Here is a 19,351-nt window from a genome sequence, read left to right on the forward strand (position 1 = left end):
GTTACATAAAATTGATCCACTTTAAAAGGTACCTTTAACTCTGTCTTTCCAGCTGTCTTTGCACCATTGCCTCTTTTTCAGAAAACCTTACCTAGCCCTAAAACAGCAGCCTGACTTCACAACAACATAATTTCAAGGGCTGTTTAGATAATAACCAATAGCTCTTAACTAATACAAGCAAATCTTGATAATATGGATCTCTATGAAAGCAATGTTGGATTTAGAATTCCAAATAATAAGTGGGATTAGAAAGAATTTCTATCCGAGAGATAAAAGTTGCTGGGAAAAGAAAATACTCAGCTGCTCTGCCTATGAAGTAGCCGTTCTTTATTCCTTTACTTTTTTTTTTTTTTGAGACAGAATCTTGCTCTGTCACCCAGGCTGGAGTGCCCAATCTTGGCTCACTGCAACCTCCACCTCCTGGGTTCAAGTGATTCTCCTGCCTCAGCCTCCCAAGTAGCTGGGACTATAGGCATCTGCCACCACGCCCACCTCATTTTTGCATTTTTGGTAGAGATGGGGTTTCACCATGTTGGCCCGGCTGGTCTTGAACTCCTGACCTCAGGTGATCCGCCCACGTCAGCCTCCCAAAGTGCTGTGATTACAAGGGTAAGCCACCGCACCCAGCCTATTCCTTTACTTTCTTAATAAACATGCTTTCACTTTAAAAAAAAAAAAAAAACCCCAACTCATAGATGAGCAGTTCAGGGCAGCCTAGTAAATGAAAATAGTTACTTCATAGTCAATCTTTTACTCACTGTGGTTACCAAAAACATCTCTAGAGGAGTTTGTTTGCTTGAAACTGATAAATAGTACCTTGCCTCCTAGACCAAAGTTTGTTGTTTTTGTTTGTTCCTTTGTTTGCTTTGTTTTTTGAGACAGGGACCCAAACAGGTCTCAAACACTTGCGCTCAAGTGATTTTCTTGCCTTAGCTGGGACCGCAGGAACACATCACCACACCTGACAAAACCAAAGATTTGCCTGTATAGTCACTTACTAAGGAACGAAAAAGTAACTTTCAACAATAATAATAATAATTTGGCCTCTGAATTTAAAAATCTTGCCACTGATTTGTATCATTTCTATTGACCTACAAATGAGTACTAAGTCCGTTTATAACTCCCACCTGTTTGATAACTTAGCAACAAAAGCTTGCTAAATTTATACAGACTCTACATTAATTTTTCTTTTCATTTTTAGTTTTAAAAATCAGAATGGCTAATTTTAAGTGATAAATATGACATTAATAAATATTAAAGAAAAAACTGTCTGACTCCTGAAGAGGATTTTTTGCAAATATGTATAAACTGAATTTTACAGAACATAAACAAATTCTCTCTGATTCTTTCTCACATAACTAACAACTATCACTTTTTTCCTGGCTGTTTTTCTTTTCCTCTTCAAATTGCTTAAGGATGAAATGAATATTACCTAATTCTGGAAATGACAAGTATTCTAAGAATTGTTTTAATATCATGTTTAAGAGACAAAAGTTATCTTTAAACTCTAAAATAAAATATAAATAAGTCTACATAAATCTAAAAGAACTCAAGTTAAATCTAGCAGCCGTCATTTTCTTTCTTTTTAAAATGCTGCCATTTTGACTGTGTAGAATACGTCCTCTTTAAAGTTCAAATGTATCACCCTGTCACATATTGATAGTGATACTAAAAACTATATGCAAAGTTTATGTGATATAAATCCTGTCTCCATGTCAAAAAAAGAAATGTTTCTATTTATTTACATTATTATTATTTGTTGTTGTTGTTGTTGAGACTGAATCTAGCTTTATCACCCAGGCTGGAGTGCAGTTGTACAATCTTGGCTCACTGCAACCTCCGCCTGCTGGGTTCAAGCAATTCTCCTGCCTCAGCCTCCCAAGTAGCTGGGATTACAGGCGCCCACTATGACGCCCTGCTAATTTTTGTACTTTCAGTAGAGACAGGGTTTCACTGTGTTGGTCAGACCGGTCTCAAACTCCTGACCTCAAGTGATCTGCCAGCCCTGGCCTCCCAAAGTGCTGGGATTACAGGCGTGAGCCACCGCGCCCGGCCAAATTTTTAAAATATTTAGATTCATTTATTAAGGAGTTGGAAAAGCTACTGAGGTCTGGTCAATTCACATGTCACAAAATGATCCTTCGGCTTTCATTAAATGCCAAATGCAAAGTAGGCCTCCTAAAGAGACTCTGCAAGGAACTTATGCAAATAAGAAGAGGGAAGATCCCTAAACTGAATGTAAAAAGCAAGCAGAGAAAAGGACCAGGGTATCCTAGAGCACTAACTGAAGAAAACGCTCAGCACCCTAACAATGTGAGGCATTTGGGAACTATCAGAATAGAAAACACATGAGCCTGAATTTCATTGTTTAATACTGACATTATGCAAAAAATGACTACATATGGTAAATATTAAATAAATATTTACTGATTAATAATTCCTTTGCATTCTCTCAATGTTTATTCACAGGGTGCATTAGAAATATATCTGTCAATTGACCAATACAGGGTAATATATAAAAACATTCAGTATTACTACTGGTAAGATATTCTTCAGGCTAAAGTGTTAGCAATCAGCTCCTCCCTTAAGTCAAGAAATGAAAGTGGAAGAGACAGACCTTTGAGAGGAAAGCAAGTTCCTTGCTTTAAGGAGCTGCTCTTGAAATCCTGGCTTGCTTTCAGATACACAGAGCAAGCAACAACCAGAATCTGATTATCTGCAGGCTATATACATTCCCTAGAAACGGAATACGTCTTAGACATTCACTTTCTCTTTATTTAGTGGCAATCTTTATTTTAGGGCACAGAATGAACACCGACTCTTGGTTAGGGACAGCACCAGGCATCCTTATTCTGCCGTGCCTAGTTCCTCTAAGTGAGGTCCCCAGGATCAGGAGCACTGGCATCACCTAGGAGCTTGTTGGAAATGCACACTCAGGTCCCAACCCAGACTTACTCAATCAGTATCTACATTTTTTTTTTTTTTTTGAGATGGAGTTACGCTCTTGTTGCCCAGGCTGGAGTGCAATGTCGCAATATTGGCTCACTGCAACCTCCACCTCCTGGGTTCAAGCGATTCTCCTGCCTCAACCTCCTGAGTAGGTGGGATTACAGGTGCTCGCCACCACACCCAGCTACTTTTTTGTATTTTTAGTAGACACGGGTTTCACTATGTTGGCCAGGCTGGTCTCAAACTCCTGACCTCAGGTGATCCACCCACCTCGGCCTTCCAAAGTGCTGGGATTACAGGCGTGAGCCACCGCGCCCAGCCAAGTTTTAGTTTCCTCAACTATGAACTGGAGGTAACATTACATATTTTACTTATACATATGCATAAATAAACAAAGAGGGTTGTTTTGAGGATCAGATAAATTGATGGATGTTAACGCTCTGTAAATTATAAAGCACTATACAAATATAAGGCATTATTGTTAATAATAGAGCTTAATTACACCTGTCCTCGTTTGATCTCTCACAGACCATCAGAGGCATGTTATTAGAATGTACTACATTATTAAGATAAAAGACTTCTTCTTGTGTCACAAACCTTTCAAGCCACTAATCACATTGTAGCTAGTCCCTTCCGTTTTCATTAAAAACGTAATGCTAAAAAGGCCTCCTAAAGAGCCTCTGTCGGTAACACTGCTATTATCTTGCCCAAACCCTTGATTTATTCTTAAAATCCATTCTTTTTAGGGCTTTACTATAATTTACAAGATAACTAACTGGTTTAATCCATGCCCATGCCTGAGAACTGAGGTGCTCTGGAAAAGGTTGCTTTTGCTCAAGTCCTTCACTTTTCTGGCCCACTTAGCACTAGCCCCTTCTTTTCCAAAGCACAGAGCATGACTATAAGGCTGTAGTTTACTTGCTGTATTTTATACTAAGGTAAGAAGCCAGTGCCTGAACTTTCTCCCTAATACCCCTTTACCTTAAAAGATAAGACTGAATCTTAAAAAATGAGAACTTCCTAAACTGCATCCACAATATCCAAAGGTTAGTTATACTTTATTCTTACATACCAAATGAATGCTGAAAAGGTTCTTATAACCACGGCTTTGTTAACCAAAATTGGTTGTTTGGTTGGCTTTAAAAATGAAAATCTAACTAATGGATCAACTTATTTACTCATGTGATTCAGTTTCTATCAAATCTAGGAAATCAACTACCATTATAAAATGCTGAAGCCATTAGTATTATATCAATAGCTGGGACCTTAAACAGACTTTTTCCAGCTGCTCACCCAAATCCTCCTTCCCTCAAAGAAAGCAGCCCTTCTGTCCTGTCCGGGCTGGGTATGCAGCCTCTGCTCCCACCGCTACCACACATGCCACTGAGAACCTGATTGAGAATTCAGACTCCATGCAGGGGAACAGGAAAGGAGTAACACATGCAACTGTGCAGCAACACTTTTAGACACAGTTTAACTTAAAAAAAAAAAAATCTGCCCAGCGTAAGAACAATCCCAAAGTCAGCCCAAGAGCAGAGAATTAGTACTATCAAGTGATCAGAAACAAAACCAAGGCAAACTCCCACCAAATTCAATATTCAGAGTTATTATCATTTAAAGAACCACCACTGATGCAAATTCCAAAACCACTATCAAGAGGCAAAGGCTACCAGAAAAGTTCTATTTCCTTAAAAAGCACTTGGTTGTAACAGAAAGATTTGGCTTTAAGACATAAAAAGCCCAAAAGAGTACCTCTATGGACTATTTTTTCAGGCTAAGGCTCCTGGGAGATTTAAGTTCATTCTCCATCAAGGAAATCAAAGAATAGTGCTTGGTATCCTTGAGAGAAGCAATTTGGGTGAGTGCTGCTCTGCGGAACAGGGAAAGTACGGGAACAAGCTGCCCTTTTCCCAACAGTTTAGCAGATTCAGGACTCCTACCAGTCTCTGCTGCTCCAAAAGAAGATCTGCTTCTTCCTTCTCCTTTTTGTATAAGATCTCCATTTCCTGTAGCCTAGAAGTAAAAAAAAAAAAAAAATTCAAGAAGGCTAATAATATTACATGTTTAAAAGAAGGAACAGTCATGTGGGCTGCGTAACTGTGCATTACCTTTTCTCCATCTCTTGTTTCATATCAATTCCTTGTTTTTCCAGAAGCTCTCTCTGGGCAAATGTCCAGTCCACAGGCTCAGACGGGGTCTCAGCAGAAGGAGTCTTCTCTCGCTCAGCTCGTGCTTGTTCCGGGTGGTTAAAGCGGAAAACATGGTTTTTACCCATGATGATACGGTTTCCTAGCACAAAACAGAAAAATAGGGTTAAGAAATAATTTTTAAAATATATAGTATATATTTAATAACCTCACCCCTCCCTAATGTGAAAAGACAGCTTTCAGAGCTGTTGTTTTCACAAGAACAAAAATCCTAATGCTATTACTTCATCCTTTAAACAGCCAAAAAATTAGAGTGGTCACAGAAGCCATGTGCACATTGCTGAAGACGGCAAAACTCTCCCAGTCTCACCTGAGCGCAGCTGAACAGGCTGGGACACCCTCTTGCCATTTACGTAGGTTTCTGAGCGTTCACAGGGCTCTAAGGTCACGATAACTAAGAGGAACACAAACTAATGTTATCATCACAAACTACTGGAATCAAATAACGGAAAGCAGTTGCTTATCAGGATTTGTGGTAAGTAGAATAAATCCCTGCAATCAATCAAGTGGCTGAAGTTGTCTACACTGTAGTTCATTTTGGGGTACCAGAACTAGTTCCAATAGAAGAGGCTATCTGGGGCTATGGCTAACACAGGAACATTTAACTCTATTTGATAAACCTAAGAAGATGATAGGAAATACTAGTTTCAGTGATCTCTGACAGTTCAGTCAATAAAACTCAAGACTGTCAGAAATTGTAAGGATGAGACATAGGTAATAACCAGAAACTAAAGATTGAAAAGCTAATATTTTGATAAGGGAATGAGTGAATTATATAACACAAAAATATCATTAAATTGTTGTTGTTTTAATAACCCAGGCAAAAATCAAGACTGACTTTTTCCTCCCTTTTAGATAAAAATAAATTCTGCTGGGTTAAGACTTAATGTCCTTCAAATCTCCTATTATCCAGGATATTTGCTATTTTCTTACTTTTCTACTAAATAATTAACATTCCAGACCAAGCCTAATTGCCTATGTCCTTCTCAGTTCTTGGCAGTAACAAAAGGGCTTCTTTTGTCCAAGCTATTTTCATGTAAAGTAGCCTTGTCCATCTCTGCATTCATAAGCAGCCTATGTCTCTCCATTTTTCAGAATTAGACTGTATAAGAAAGAATTACTGATAGACAGAGAATACAAAGTCTTAAGGATTTCTCCGAATATAAAATGAAAAGGTTGCTGCTGAAGCTCCAGCCAGGAATGCTCACCTTCCCCGCTGTTGTTTCTCTCACTCCGGAAGATACAATGCTCTTCTTTAATGTGAGCCCCGCTCAGCACTATGTCCTGGCGCCGCTCAGCATCTGCTTGGCCAACCCTGAACACAAGAGAAAAGTGTTTCCCAGGGAAATTCAGACACAGAAAGCACTACAAACAATGAACCTCTTTATTGCAAAGAATATCCTTTGGTATGCACAAAAAAGGTATTGCCTTGTTGCATCAGAAGCTTTCAACTACAAATTCTATCCTCACATATGATCAACCTCTCTACATCAGAATAAGAAACAAGGAGCACTGATACACCAATGTAACTCACACAGTATTATAAAAAGACATGAGTCAAATAAAATCCCTAAGGAATGTATATTTGTTAAAGGAAAAAAATTGATTTAGGGTCTTCAGAGAAAAACTACATGTTAACTGGCTCCACTGGCAAAAACACATTATTTGGAAAGAGAGGATAGTTTGTAACTATTTCAGACAAAAAATACAGCAAATCATCACATTAATTTTTTCAACTCCTTCCCTTTAGTTATTCAATTATCTAAGAGGGGGAAAAAACATGAAGTGACCAAAACAAGAAAGAAATATACCTTGTAATTCCATCTTTGATGTAATAAAGTAGGCACTCAGACATTAGTGGGTCTTCATTGAGGTTAACAAGATGTGGGGTCTGAAAAAGATTACAGATGATCAGTTTGGAGCAGCGCACCACGAGAGAGCTGTGGTAACAACAGGGGCCTACAGGAGTTCAGGCTTCTCCAACTCTCCACAGAGCCTAGAGAGGGATTTCTTTTTATCCCTAGTTGCGGTTCCATAATAAAGAGAAAGCACTCTCTTTAGACTTCACCAAATGGAACCAATGCATTCTATTTTATTTTAATTAATTAATTAGAGACAGAGTCTCATTCTGTCTGGAGTGCAGCGGCCTGATTTTGGCTCACTGCAACCTCCACCTTCCAGGTTCAAGTGATTCTCCTGTCTCAGCCTCCCAAGTAGCTGGGATTACAAGTGTTCGCCACCACACCTGGCTAATTTTTCTATTTTTAGTGGAGACAGGGTTTCACCATGTTGGCCAGGCTGGTCTCGAACTCCTGACCTCAGTGATCCACCCTCCTTGGCCTCCCAAAATGTTAGGACTATAGGAGGTAGCCACTGTGCCTGGCATTCTATTTTAAAACATGAGTTCTGGGATAAAAAAACAAGACCCAATTTTTGATAAGATCAAAGCACAAGGAAAAAATGAGGACAGGCCAATTCTCTGAATGGAATAATTATAATTTTTGTAAATGCCTGGGTAAAAATCTTAAGAAATATTTACTTTTATTAAAATGTCCTCATACCCCCCTACCACTTCCCACTATAATTTTTATCACTTCTTCTGTGATCCCAGTTATTAATTTATTAGTCTTTACCTTAAAAGACTTTAGTTTATTAGTCTTTACCTTAAAGAAAAAATTAAAATTACTGATATTCGATAATATAAACATCTTCTAACAATCCTCTTCATCTAACTCTAATATTTCTAAAATCTTTTTTAAAAAACCAACCTTCTTCGGTGAAAATACCCCACTGGAATCCAAAAATAAGTCACATGGTCTTGAAGCCAAAATCTACTCAAGAGAGTGCCAGCAAATGTGGAAGAATGAAAGAAGAGTCAGATGAGGGGGTAAGAAAAGGGACTATAAAAGATGGTTAAAGAGAAATTTGAAAAACCTCCACATCTTCTCAACTAGCATCCACCTTTGTAGTTGAAGAACTTGACTGGTTTGAGAAAGTCAAAGCCCTTTATGGGTAGCATTCTTTAAAGCACATCATGATTTGAAAAATGGAATCTCAGAAACAGGTCCTAAGACTGAGTTTGGATGTGGTCACTGGTATATCCCTTCCTTTCATGAAGAAGTCTAGAAAGCTAAAGCAAAAATTAAAGTAAGAAAAAGCTTTGGAAACAGAGATCTCCTTTGGAATTCCACGCAGTTTACATCTCAACATTTGTTCAAGTTATTTATGATTTATGTTAAATGCCATAATATATTCACTAGTTGCTATAACAAAAATTTTCCAGCCAGGGGCAGTGGCTCACGCTTGTAATCCCAGCACTCTGTGAAACTGAGGTGGGCGGATCACAAAGTCAAGAGATCAAGACCACCCTGGTCAACATGGTGAAACCCTGTCTCCACTAAAAATACAAAAATTAGCTGGGCGTGATGGCACGCACCCGCAGTCCAGCTACTCAGGAGGCTGAGCCAGGAGAATCACTTGAATCCGGAAGGCGAGGTTGCAGTGAGCCAAGATCGCACCACTGCACTCCAGCCTGGCGACAGAGCGAGACTCCATCTCAAAAAAAAAAAAAAAAAAAAAAAAAATCCTTACAGGTTTAACACTGTAAGATGTTATAAAATACCTTTAGATATATGCATAGGCACAATTAAATTCCACCAAAACTGTAACTGCTAAAATCTATATAATCATAAGTAACATATCTGAATAAACGCATGTCTTACTGAAGGAAAACTATTAAAACTGTGGAAACCACTAACCTCTCATAATATAAACATATAAAACACTTACTGTTCTATTACACAATATGCATCTAAAATGTCTTTACATCAGTCTTTTCTGTTGAAAATAACACATTGGAATTTGAAAAGAAAAAAAAAAAGTTACATGGCCACAATAGAAAAACCTGACCAGAAGAATTGTAGCGAAAACCACGGGAATATTTCATATCACATAAAAGTACCAATTCAAAACTCACCACCCCTTGTATCCTAACTTAGAGAGATCATCATCAGAACCTAGGTATAAAGATGTTTAAGTCTCCAATAGCCAATGTAAGGTCACTTGAAATAAAGGATAATTTACTAGTAGCATAAAATCATGCTTTATACATCAATATATGTTCTCCTATTCTCTGACACATAAGCACGCAAAATAACCATTCGATAGCCATTTTCCAGTATCCAACAATAAGTTGCAACTTAGTTTAATAAAAAAACAAAAAAAACCCTTACTACTCTAATTAGCTAAAAGCTACCTAACTACGTTATAACTATGATTATGTAAAAAGGAAGGCAACTATGGGAGACACTTTTTTAAAAATGAAGAAGGAAGCAGAGGAGTCTAGAAGGACAGGGAGAGGAACTGCTTTACTCAGTACAAGGGCTGTCTATAATCCAAATTGCAGAAGCAAATGGAAGCAGTATTCTTCTCCACAAACCTGGACAGCTGAAATTGGTTCCAAAAAGTTATAAAGCAGGGTAGACGACTTCTGTGGGAAAATCTACATGAAAGAGTAGCCAAAACTGAAAGTATGCTAGGTTAGGCTGGGAACTGAAGAGAAAGCAACAAATAAAGATGACTAAACAAACTGAATCATGGCCAAAAGTTACAGATATATTGCCTTAGGCTTTTTCTTTGGTAAATAGTAAACAAGATAGGCATTTTAAAAATAGGCTGCCTTTGTACTATAAGACCATGCTTTAAGATGAAATCAGAAATATCTGAAATTTAGGCAAGTATCAAGATAATAAGGGGGAGACAGAGTAGGTCCTGAAAGACATGAAGTGTCCCAGTAACAAAGAAACAAAAAGTGTCTCTGTCTGATTAGGTTTCACAACATTGTTTCCTACCTTTTTAGGTGAGAAAACCCCTAGGGTTCCTCCATCTTCCCGAATGGCAACTCCCATCTCAGCCAACAAAGCCTCTCTAGGAAAAAAAACAGGTAAATCAGAATACTAATACCAAAATGTCAATTAAATCAGTCTAATACGAATTGGAAAATAAAGCCTGCAAAGCAAAAACAACTGGCCATGTTTATAGTCAATAATGCAAACATAAAATAATGTGCTTATCTCTCATTGTTAATGAGAAGTTATCTCTAAAAGCAATATCACATTCGAAATAAATTAAAACTTGGTAAAAGTTATATTCACTGAGATAAGAAATTTGTCTCAACTGACTTTGGAGACAGTCAATAATTCATAAATGATATGCATATTAATATAAAAAAGAAAAGGCTATTCCTTTTTTTTTTTTTTCCTTGAGACAGAGTCTTGCTCTGTCACCCATGATGGAGTGCAGTGGCACCATCTCGGCTCACTGCAAGCTCCGCCTCCCGGGGGTCATGCCATTCTCCTGCCTCAGCCTCCCGAGTAGTTGGGACTACAGGTGCCCGCCACCACGCCCGGCTAATTTTGCATTTTTAATAGAGATGAGGTTTCAACGATAGCCAGGATGGTCTCGATCTCCTGACCTCATGATCTGCCTGACTCAGTCTCCCAAAGTGTTGGGATTACAGGCGTGAGCCACCACGCCTGGCCAATATGTTCTATTTTCTATGAATCCCTAGCAACAGGTAATATGGTAACTATTAAACCTGTGACTCCCTAGAGAATATTTAAATACGTAGATGTCATTTCAAAGCATAAATTCAACTGGCCATAAATCCCTGTCCATTTTATTTGGTTTCATTTTGTGTTTTAGAAGGGCAAATTCTTCTATTTTAATTTACATTTTATCTTTTCTTACTATAAAGTAATCCACATCCCCTAGAAAACTTAGAAACATTTCCAGATTTTAACCTCCTGACCTCTCCATTCTGATGGCCTCTGTTTTACGAAGCTTCTCTTCCCAAGTTTCATTCAACTCAGCAATGATCTTCTCTGATTCCTAAGGAAGGAAGTGCACAGTTAAAGGGGCAAAGAGTCTATAATTTAACAAACCATGCTAGAAAAGCAAGAAGCAAATCATGCCCTTTGAGGAAACAGGCCAGAATTAAAAGTAATGAGATTTGTATGTTATTAACATGTAAGATAAGAATCATAAAGACTAGACCTAAAACTGAATCAACCCCAAACAAATAAATCCTCTAAGTCTTTTTTTTTTTTGAGACGGAGTCTTGCTTTGTCACCAGGCTGCAGTGGCGTGATCTTGGCTCACTGCAACCTCCACCTCTGAGGTTCAAGTGATTCTCCTGCCTCACCCGAGTAGCTGGGACTACAGGTGTGTCCCACCACACCCAGTTAATTTTTGTATTTTTAGTACAGATGGGGTTTCACCATGTTGGCCAGGATGGTCTCAATCTCTTGACCTCGTGATCCACCTGCCTCAGCCTCCCAAAGTGCTGGGATTACAGGCGTGAGCTACCGCACCAACCGATCCTCCAAGTCTTAATAAAAATATCTTAATAGGCTGGGCACAGTGGCTCACGCCTGTAATTCCAGCACTTTGGGAGGCCGAGGCAGGCGGATCACGAGGTCAGGAGTTCGAGATCAGCTTGGCCAACACAATGAAACCCCGTCTCTACTAAATATACAAAAAAAATTAGCAAGGCATGGTGGTGCGTGCCTGTAATTCCAGCTACTTAGGAGGCTGAGGCAGGAGGGCAGGAGAATAGCTTGAACCTGGGAGGCAGAGGTTGCAGTGAGCCAAGATCGCACCACTGCACTCCAGCCTGGGTGACAGAGTGAGACTCCATCTCAAAAAAAAAAAAAACAAGAAAAAAAACACCTTAATAGTGACTCTGTCTATATGTATCTGTGTGTGTGTGTTAGAGGAGGAAGAGTAATATTAACATTCCAAAATGAAAGATACTTTTTCTGACAACCACTTCTATAAAAGAATAAAGGCCGGGCGCGGTGGCTCACGCCTGTAATCCCAGCACTTTGGGAGGCCAAGGCAGGCGGATCACGAGGTCAGGAGATCGAGACCATCCTGGCTAACACGGTGAAACCCCATCTCTACTAAAAATACAAAAAATTAGCCGGGTGTGGTGGCAGGCGCCTGTAATCCCAGCTACTCAGGAGGCTGAGGAAGGAGAATGGCGTGAACCCGGGAGGTGGAGCTTGCAGCGAGCAGAGATCACGCCACTGCACTCCAGCCTGGGTGACAGAGCGAGACTCTGTCTCAAAAAAAAAAAAAAGAATAAAGTTCCCAAAGGTATTTACTGCTTTTGTTTCACTATAATTTCGCCATGACACAATAACCTCCTGAACACAACCCAACAGTCAACATAGAAAGGTTTAGTATTAAATCTCATCTGAAGGCACACAGCCACTGAAGTGACAATTTACCAATCACTAGCTGAGTGTTTACACTTACATAAATATAAGAACCTAATTCATACGGGGCTTAAAACCTAGATAACAGGTTGATAGGTGCAGCAAACCACCATGGCACATGTATTCCTACGTAACAAACCTGCACATTCTGCACATGTATCCTGGAACATAAAGTAAAATTTAAAAAATAAGCAAATTAATTAATTTAATTTAATTTAATTTTAAAAGAACCAAAACATGTTTCCTGCTCTCAAGGAGGTTACTGTATACTAGAGAGACAAGTAAGTGATGATTTATTCATTCAATACTTACATACAACCCCATTACATATCAAGCCTTGTTCAAGGCACCTATGGATATGGCAGAGAACAAAATCTCTGCCTTCATAAGATTTACATCATAGTAAGGAGACTGATATAATCCTATTCATTTATTTATTTATTTTCTTTGTTTGTTTGTCTGTCTGTCTGTTTGACACAGAGTCTCATTCTGTCATCCAGGCTGGAGTACAGTGGTGTGATCTTGGCTCACTGCAACTTCCACCTCCCGGGTTCAAGCAGTTCTCCTGTTCCAGCCTCCCGAGTAGCTGGGACTGCAGGTGCCCACCACTATGCCCGGCAAGTTTTTGTATTTTTAGTAGATACGGGGTTTCGCCATAATTGGTCAGGCTGGTCTTAAACTCCTGACCTCAGGTGATCCGCCCGCTTCAGCCTCCCAAAGTGCTGAGATTATAGGTGTGAGCCACCATGCCCAGCCATGATATAATCCATTTTAATCAATAAGTACACAGTATGTCAGATAGTGGCAAGTGCTCCAGAGAAAAAGCAACAAAAGGAAAGACCACACGGGGAAGGGTAGGTGAGGGAGCGATCTGAAGTGAGGTTGTCAAGACAGGCCTCACAGACTCAGTGATACGTGAGCAGAGATCAAAGAGCAGAAGCTGCCATGTGGGTATGCTGGGAGTGGGAAAGTACCTGGAGTTTTCCAGGAATAATTGTGATGCTAGAGCAGTATGTCTGAGGATTGAGAATGGATACAGTAGGAGATAAGAGAACAGTGTACTAAGAGCTAGAACTGGAGTATTCATAGGTCTCTGTAACATAGGTGAATCAAGGCTGAGTGAGGTCCAGACAGAGAAATGAAGGACAAGTAGCAATTAACTAGACAAAGAATGGAAGCAAAGGAGTACAAAAAAGTGGGACGAGCATATGCCAAAACAGGTGAAAATGCTGGTCATGGAGACGAAGTAAGAAAGTCAGGCCGGGCGCGGTGGCTCACGCCTGTAATCCCAGCACTTTGGGAGGCCGAGGCGGGCAGATCACAAAGTCAGGAGATCGAGACCATCCTGGCTAACATGGTGAAACCCCGTCTCTACTAAAAATACAAAAAATTAGCCAGGCGCAGTGGCAGGCGCCTGTAGTCCCAGCTACTCAGGAGGCTGAGGCAGGAGAATGGCGTGAACCCAGGAGGCGGAGCTTGCAGTGAGCCAAGATCGTGCCACTGCACTTCAGCCTGGGGGACAGAGCGAGACTCTGTCTCAAAAAAAAAGAAGAAAGTCAGATGATGATAATGAAATGATAGTAATGATGCTAACAGTGATTAACAAGGAAAAGTGTTATATGTTATAGTTCATCAAACACTTCAATGTATGATTCATATAACAGGTCACTAAAGAAGCCTGTGGCCCCAAAACATAAATATCTACACAGAAAGGACTTGTGAGTAATACAATAAACCTTAAGTTGTCTAGTGTTTGATTTTCTGAATCTCTTGGACTTCCAGAATATTATATGATTGGATGTCACCTCAAAACAAAAAAACATACCAAAGGCAAAGGAACACGTGAAAAAAGCAAGAACGAAGATTCAAGGCAGCAGCTGCAAAAGCAAAGTAGTATATGAGTTTGGTGGAACAAATAAGAGGGGATGATTTAAAATAAAATTTAAAAAAAGAAAACGAAAGATGAAGAACAACAGAACAACAACAACAAGCAAAGGCAGGCAAAGACTAAAACAGATTAAAGAAGGAACCTGGGCATCAGTAAGGTTTACATCAAGGCAGCCATGTAGAAGGTACTTTTTCAGAAAAGAGTTACACTTACAAAGTGGAAGAAGCTAGAACAAGTCTGTGGTTGGGGGTGGCAAGGTGACAAAAAACACCTGAAATGGCTCTCATTAGGCTTCAGAACACACACAGAGGCTGAAAGGCTAAACAGCTACCTGAATGGCATCTCTACAGTCCTCAGCAGAAATGATTACCATGCAGTGCACGTGCCACTCCACGAGTGGAGAACCAAAGTGTCATGCTAGAGGGCCAGCGAGCAAGCAAATCCACACAATTCCGCAAGGAATGAGAAGGCCAAGGACCAAGTTTTCAACAGTTTATCTATAAAGCACCACAAAAGTTATTCAACAATCACTAAGAGTGGTGTTAAATGCTTCTGCATAAGTGAGCTATGACTGCACCACTACACTCCAGCCTGAGTAACACAGTGAGCACCTCTTTAAAAAAAGAAAATGCTGGCCAGGCATGGTGGCTCACACCTGTAATCCCAGCACTTTGGGAGGCCAAGGCGGGCGGATCATGAGGTCAGGAGATCGAGACCATCCTGGCTAACATGGTGAAAACCTGTCTCTACTAAAACTACAAAAAATTAGCCGGGCGTGGTGGTGGCACCTGTAGTTCTAGCTACTCGGGAGGCTGAGGCAGGAGAATGGCGTGAACCCCAGAGGCGGAGCTTGCAGTGAGCCAAGATTGCACCATTGCACTCCAGCCTCGGCTACAGAGTAAGACTCCGCCTCAAAAAAAAAAAAAAAAAAATGCTTTTGCATATGACTGCTTTTTTCCTTTTTCTTTTCCTCCCAGCCCCAACCTGCATATGATTTTAAATAGACAAGTATAAGACAAGCTGATGACATAACCTACATAATTTTAAGGTCTATTAAAGATAGCTGGGTAGAAATCTATACAGTCTTCTCAAAGTGAAAACCTTCAACAAACAGGACAATAGGATGCACCCGACCTAACCAAGGTATCTTGACTAGTACTTATCACAGTGCGGTCCACAAACCACTGTTGATTATGGAATACAAACTGACATGAGATATTTTAAAAATATTTCTTCCTAGTTGATTACCTTCAGAAAAAGGTTATTTCAGAGCAGAGGATTATCTGGTCATATTAAAGCCACCCTATTTTGGGGCAACTGTAGAACTCACTCTAAGAAAGCAAAATTACTGTCTAGGAATCCTCTTACCATTTTGCAGCCAACTCTAATATGACTTATCTAATTTTACTTACCATCTGAAGAGTAAATCAGAACATGATCTCTTTGTAGAAAAGAGATTTAATGAGTAAGGTATAACTTTTATTTTTATTACAGTTTTCAGCTGCAATTTTGAGGTTGTCTAGAAAGCTATTTTTAAAAACTTTGAGGGAAACTTAGAGAAAATACTAACTGTGAGTCACATTAGCACAACTTCGGAGCCAAAAAAAGCCTGCGAAATCGTTTATTCCAGAACCATTCTAGAGATAAGAAAACTAGACCAAAGAAGGGAGTTCAAGACCAGCTGGCCAACATGGCGAAACCCCATCCCTACCAAAAATACAAAAATTAGCCGGGCGCAGTGGCACGTGCCTGTAGCCCCAGTTACTTGGGAGGCTGAAGCAGGAGAATCGCTTGAACCCAGAAGGCACAGGTTGCACTGAGCCAAGATGGCGCCAATGCATTCCAACAGACCAGAGAAGCTAAGTGAGGCCACACTACTCACTGAGCCAGGTCTAGAGCTATTTGCTGACTCACTGTTCTTTCTTCAAATAAAGCAGGATCAACAGGCTTTCAAGTAAACATTCTATGAAACAGTTCACCCTAAGTTAAGAAAGAGTGAGGGATGTTCTGTTCAAACCTGAGTAGCAAACTTAGTATAAATAAAATAGGGAAGCCAAGTGCAAAACAGCATCCAGTCTCAGGAGCATCAATTCATTCTGCCAGCAGGTAGGCATTCTGGTGTCCAGAGCTTCCCATACCCCACTCTAGGGGCCTAATGTAAGATGAACTTGAAATGTGGATTCATGGTTCAGAAATGAGGGATTGAGGAGATAAACCTTTAATCCTCCTCCCTTTCTTTGAAAAAAAAAAAAATTCCAAAAAACAGAGGGACACCAGGAACTCTTCTTTAAGCTCTGAGGAATGCCGGGCTCAGGTGTCATTCACTCTTTGGTCTCACATCATATTTGTCTGCATCTCTAGCTATTTGTACAGCACTGGTTAATAAATTATGTTCATATAGCTAAACAATTTAATCTCTTCTTGATGGTTTAGTTAAGGAAACAGAAAAATCACCAGGACAAGTCAGAAATATTTCCATGAAAAACACTTACTACACAGAACATTTGTTGAAGCCACTGAATCACCAAGGTTTTACCGTACTGAACATAGCATACTTCCTAAGTGGGTTCCAAATGTGGCCTTGGGTGCTTAGCACAGCATTTGCCCTTGCCTGCTTCTGTAATGGATATTTGTGGATATTTATAGGCTAAGTCTAAGCAACGGCACTCACAGTACTGACTGTGATGCCAGACTAATAAACACGAGAGCTGTGGCTACAGCTGCATGTTTAAAACCTTATTCGACAGGAAGACCAGGCATGGTGGCTCACGCCTGTAATCCCAGCACTTTGGGAGGCCGAGGCAGGCAGATCACCTGTGGTCAGAAGTTTGAGACCAAGCCTGGTCAACATGGCGAAACCCAGTTTCTACTAAAAATACAAAAATTAGCCAGGTGCGGTAGTACACACCTGTAATCCCAGTTTCTCAGAAGGCTGAGGCAGGAGAATTGCTTGAACCCAGGAGGCGGAGGTTGCAGTGAGTCGAGATTGCGTCTCTGCACTCCAGCCTGGGCGCAGAGCAAGACTCCGTCTCAAAAAACAGAAAAGATACTTACAATGGTGTGATGTGCATACCTAACATATGCAAAAAGGCTATCCAGTGAACAAAGCCACAGCAACATTGTGTGTAAAAACAGTATCCAATCAATTGACCTTTTTTAAAGTCAAAAAGAAACAAAGGGAAATAAAATGTTAGGAAAATGATTTAACCTCCTCTATTGCTGTTCTCCAGTATAATATTTTTCTCCTACAGTTACCATGCCTTAGGAACCCAGTTCCTAGATATTCTGAAGCATTTCTATTGTACAAACATTGCCCTGGAGCTTTGGATGAAAGATGCTATCTGCCTGCAGCATTAAAATGCAGGTTTACCCGAAAGGAATTCTCACCATTCACAAAATAAGGGCAGAACTAAGGCGCTTATGCTTCAGTGAACTACCACACTGCATTAAAAACCCAAGACAACAAAAAGCCCTTTTATTCTTTCTAGAATAAAACTAGGGAAAACCGAAGAGTTCTTTATTTTGGCGTAAGAAATAATTAAAACAAAGAAAATTTGTTTTCTGATTGAAGTAATACAGTTTTGTTTTGTCTTGCTTTAGTGGGACATAGGGAAGTTGGAGGAAGAGTTCCCTGAATAATGACAGTGTTATTCCCTAGAAATGATCTGGAAGACACTGGGTAACCTGATTCTTAAAGAGTCTGGTTAATGTCTTGACTCCTAACGTGACATTATTTTCAATTGGTCCCACTTGGCAGTTAGGGAGAAATTTCTCCTTTACATCAAGATGAATGTCAAAGGAAAGGGTAATCTCAAGCGTATGCGCTAACGCTTTAATAAGCAAATAGTTACGATTTAAAATCCCCAAAGAAAAAGAACATTTTATATTAAGGACTCAGTAAGTGGGAGTTTTACTTCTCATTCCCAAGGAGCTCCCTATTTTTAACTCTGGTTCTAAAAAGAGCCCTGCAAAGCCGACATGGTCACTGACGCCTATAGTGAGAACATGTGTAGAGTTACCACTCCTCTTCGTTAAGGTCTTTAGTAAAATTTCAAAGTCAATTTTACCAACAGCAAAAATTACCCTGCAGCCTACAACATTTAATGGAAAGATTTCTCACTCCTTCTCCCTTTGCTAGGTATTGCAGAACTTCACCACTTTCCACTTACATGTTCTGAAGGAAGAAACAAGAACATTATTTTTGTTTCTTTTTTTTTTTTTTTTTTTTTTTTTGAGATGGAGTCTCGCTCTGTTGCCCAGGCTGGAGTGCAGTGGCGCAATCTTAGCTCACTGTAACCTCCGCCTCCTGGATTCAGGGGATTCTCCTGCCTCAGCCTCGATCAGGAGATTGAGACCATCCTGGCTAACATGGTGAAACCCCGTCTCTACTAAAAAATACAAAAAACTAGCCAGGCGAGGTGGCGGGCGCCTGTAGTCCCAGCTACTGGGGAGGCTGAGGCAGGAGAATGGTGTAAACCTGGGAGGCGGAGCTTGCAGTGTGCTGAGATCCGGCCACTGCACTCCAGCCTGGGCGACAGAGTGAGACTCCGTCTCAAAAACAAAAACAAAAACAAAAACATGCTTTAGAAACAAAAATAAAGCTGGGCATGGTAGCTCACGCCTGTAATCCCAGCACTTTGGGAGGCCAAGGTAGGCAGATCATCTGAGGTCAGGAGTTCAAGAGCAGCCTGGCCATCATAGTGAAACCCCATCTCTACTAAAAATACAAAAAAATTAAGCTGGGCGCAGTGGCTCATGCCTGTAATCCCAGCACTTTGGGAGGCTGAGGCAGGCAGATCACTTAAGGTCAGAAGTTCAAGACCAGCCTGGCCAACATGGTGAAACCCCATCTCTACTAAAAATAAGAAAATTAGTTGAGCACGGTGGCGCACGCCTGTAATCCCAGCTGCTTGGAGGGTGAGGCACAAGAATCACTTGAACCTGAGAGGCGGAGGTTGCAGGGTCTGGAGATCGCGCCATTGCACTCCAGCCTGGGCGGCAGAGTGAGACTCTGTCTCAAAAAATAA

The 19,351-nt window shown here is 40.3% G+C and overlaps 1 protein-coding gene across 14 annotated transcripts in view; it reads right to left on the reverse strand.

Moving 5' to 3' along the window:
• Positions 1 to 19,351, reverse strand: part of LOC139364414 (kinesin family member 1B) — a 178,600-nt gene that overhangs the window by 82,559 nt on the left and 76,690 nt on the right. For all 14 annotated transcript variants that reach the window (XM_071100985.1, XM_071100974.1, XM_071100980.1 and 11 more), the window contains 7 exons: positions 10,966 to 11,045; positions 10,007 to 10,082; positions 6,968 to 7,047; positions 6,365 to 6,471; positions 5,467 to 5,550; positions 5,058 to 5,238; positions 4,890 to 4,962 (listed from right to left, as the gene is read on the reverse strand). In XM_071100985.1, the coding sequence (XP_070957086.1) occupies positions 4,890 to 4,962; positions 5,058 to 5,238; positions 5,467 to 5,550; positions 6,365 to 6,471; positions 6,968 to 7,047; positions 10,007 to 10,082; positions 10,966 to 11,045 (681 nt within the window). The remainder of the gene's footprint in view (positions 1 to 4,889; positions 4,963 to 5,057; positions 5,239 to 5,466; positions 5,551 to 6,364; positions 6,472 to 6,967; positions 7,048 to 10,006; positions 10,083 to 10,965; positions 11,046 to 19,351) is intronic.

Source organism: Macaca nemestrina, chromosome 1 (assembly GCF_043159975.1).
Source record: "Macaca nemestrina isolate mMacNem1 chromosome 1, mMacNem.hap1, whole genome shotgun sequence".
Taxonomy (NCBI): domain Eukaryota; kingdom Metazoa; phylum Chordata; class Mammalia; order Primates; family Cercopithecidae; genus Macaca; species Macaca nemestrina.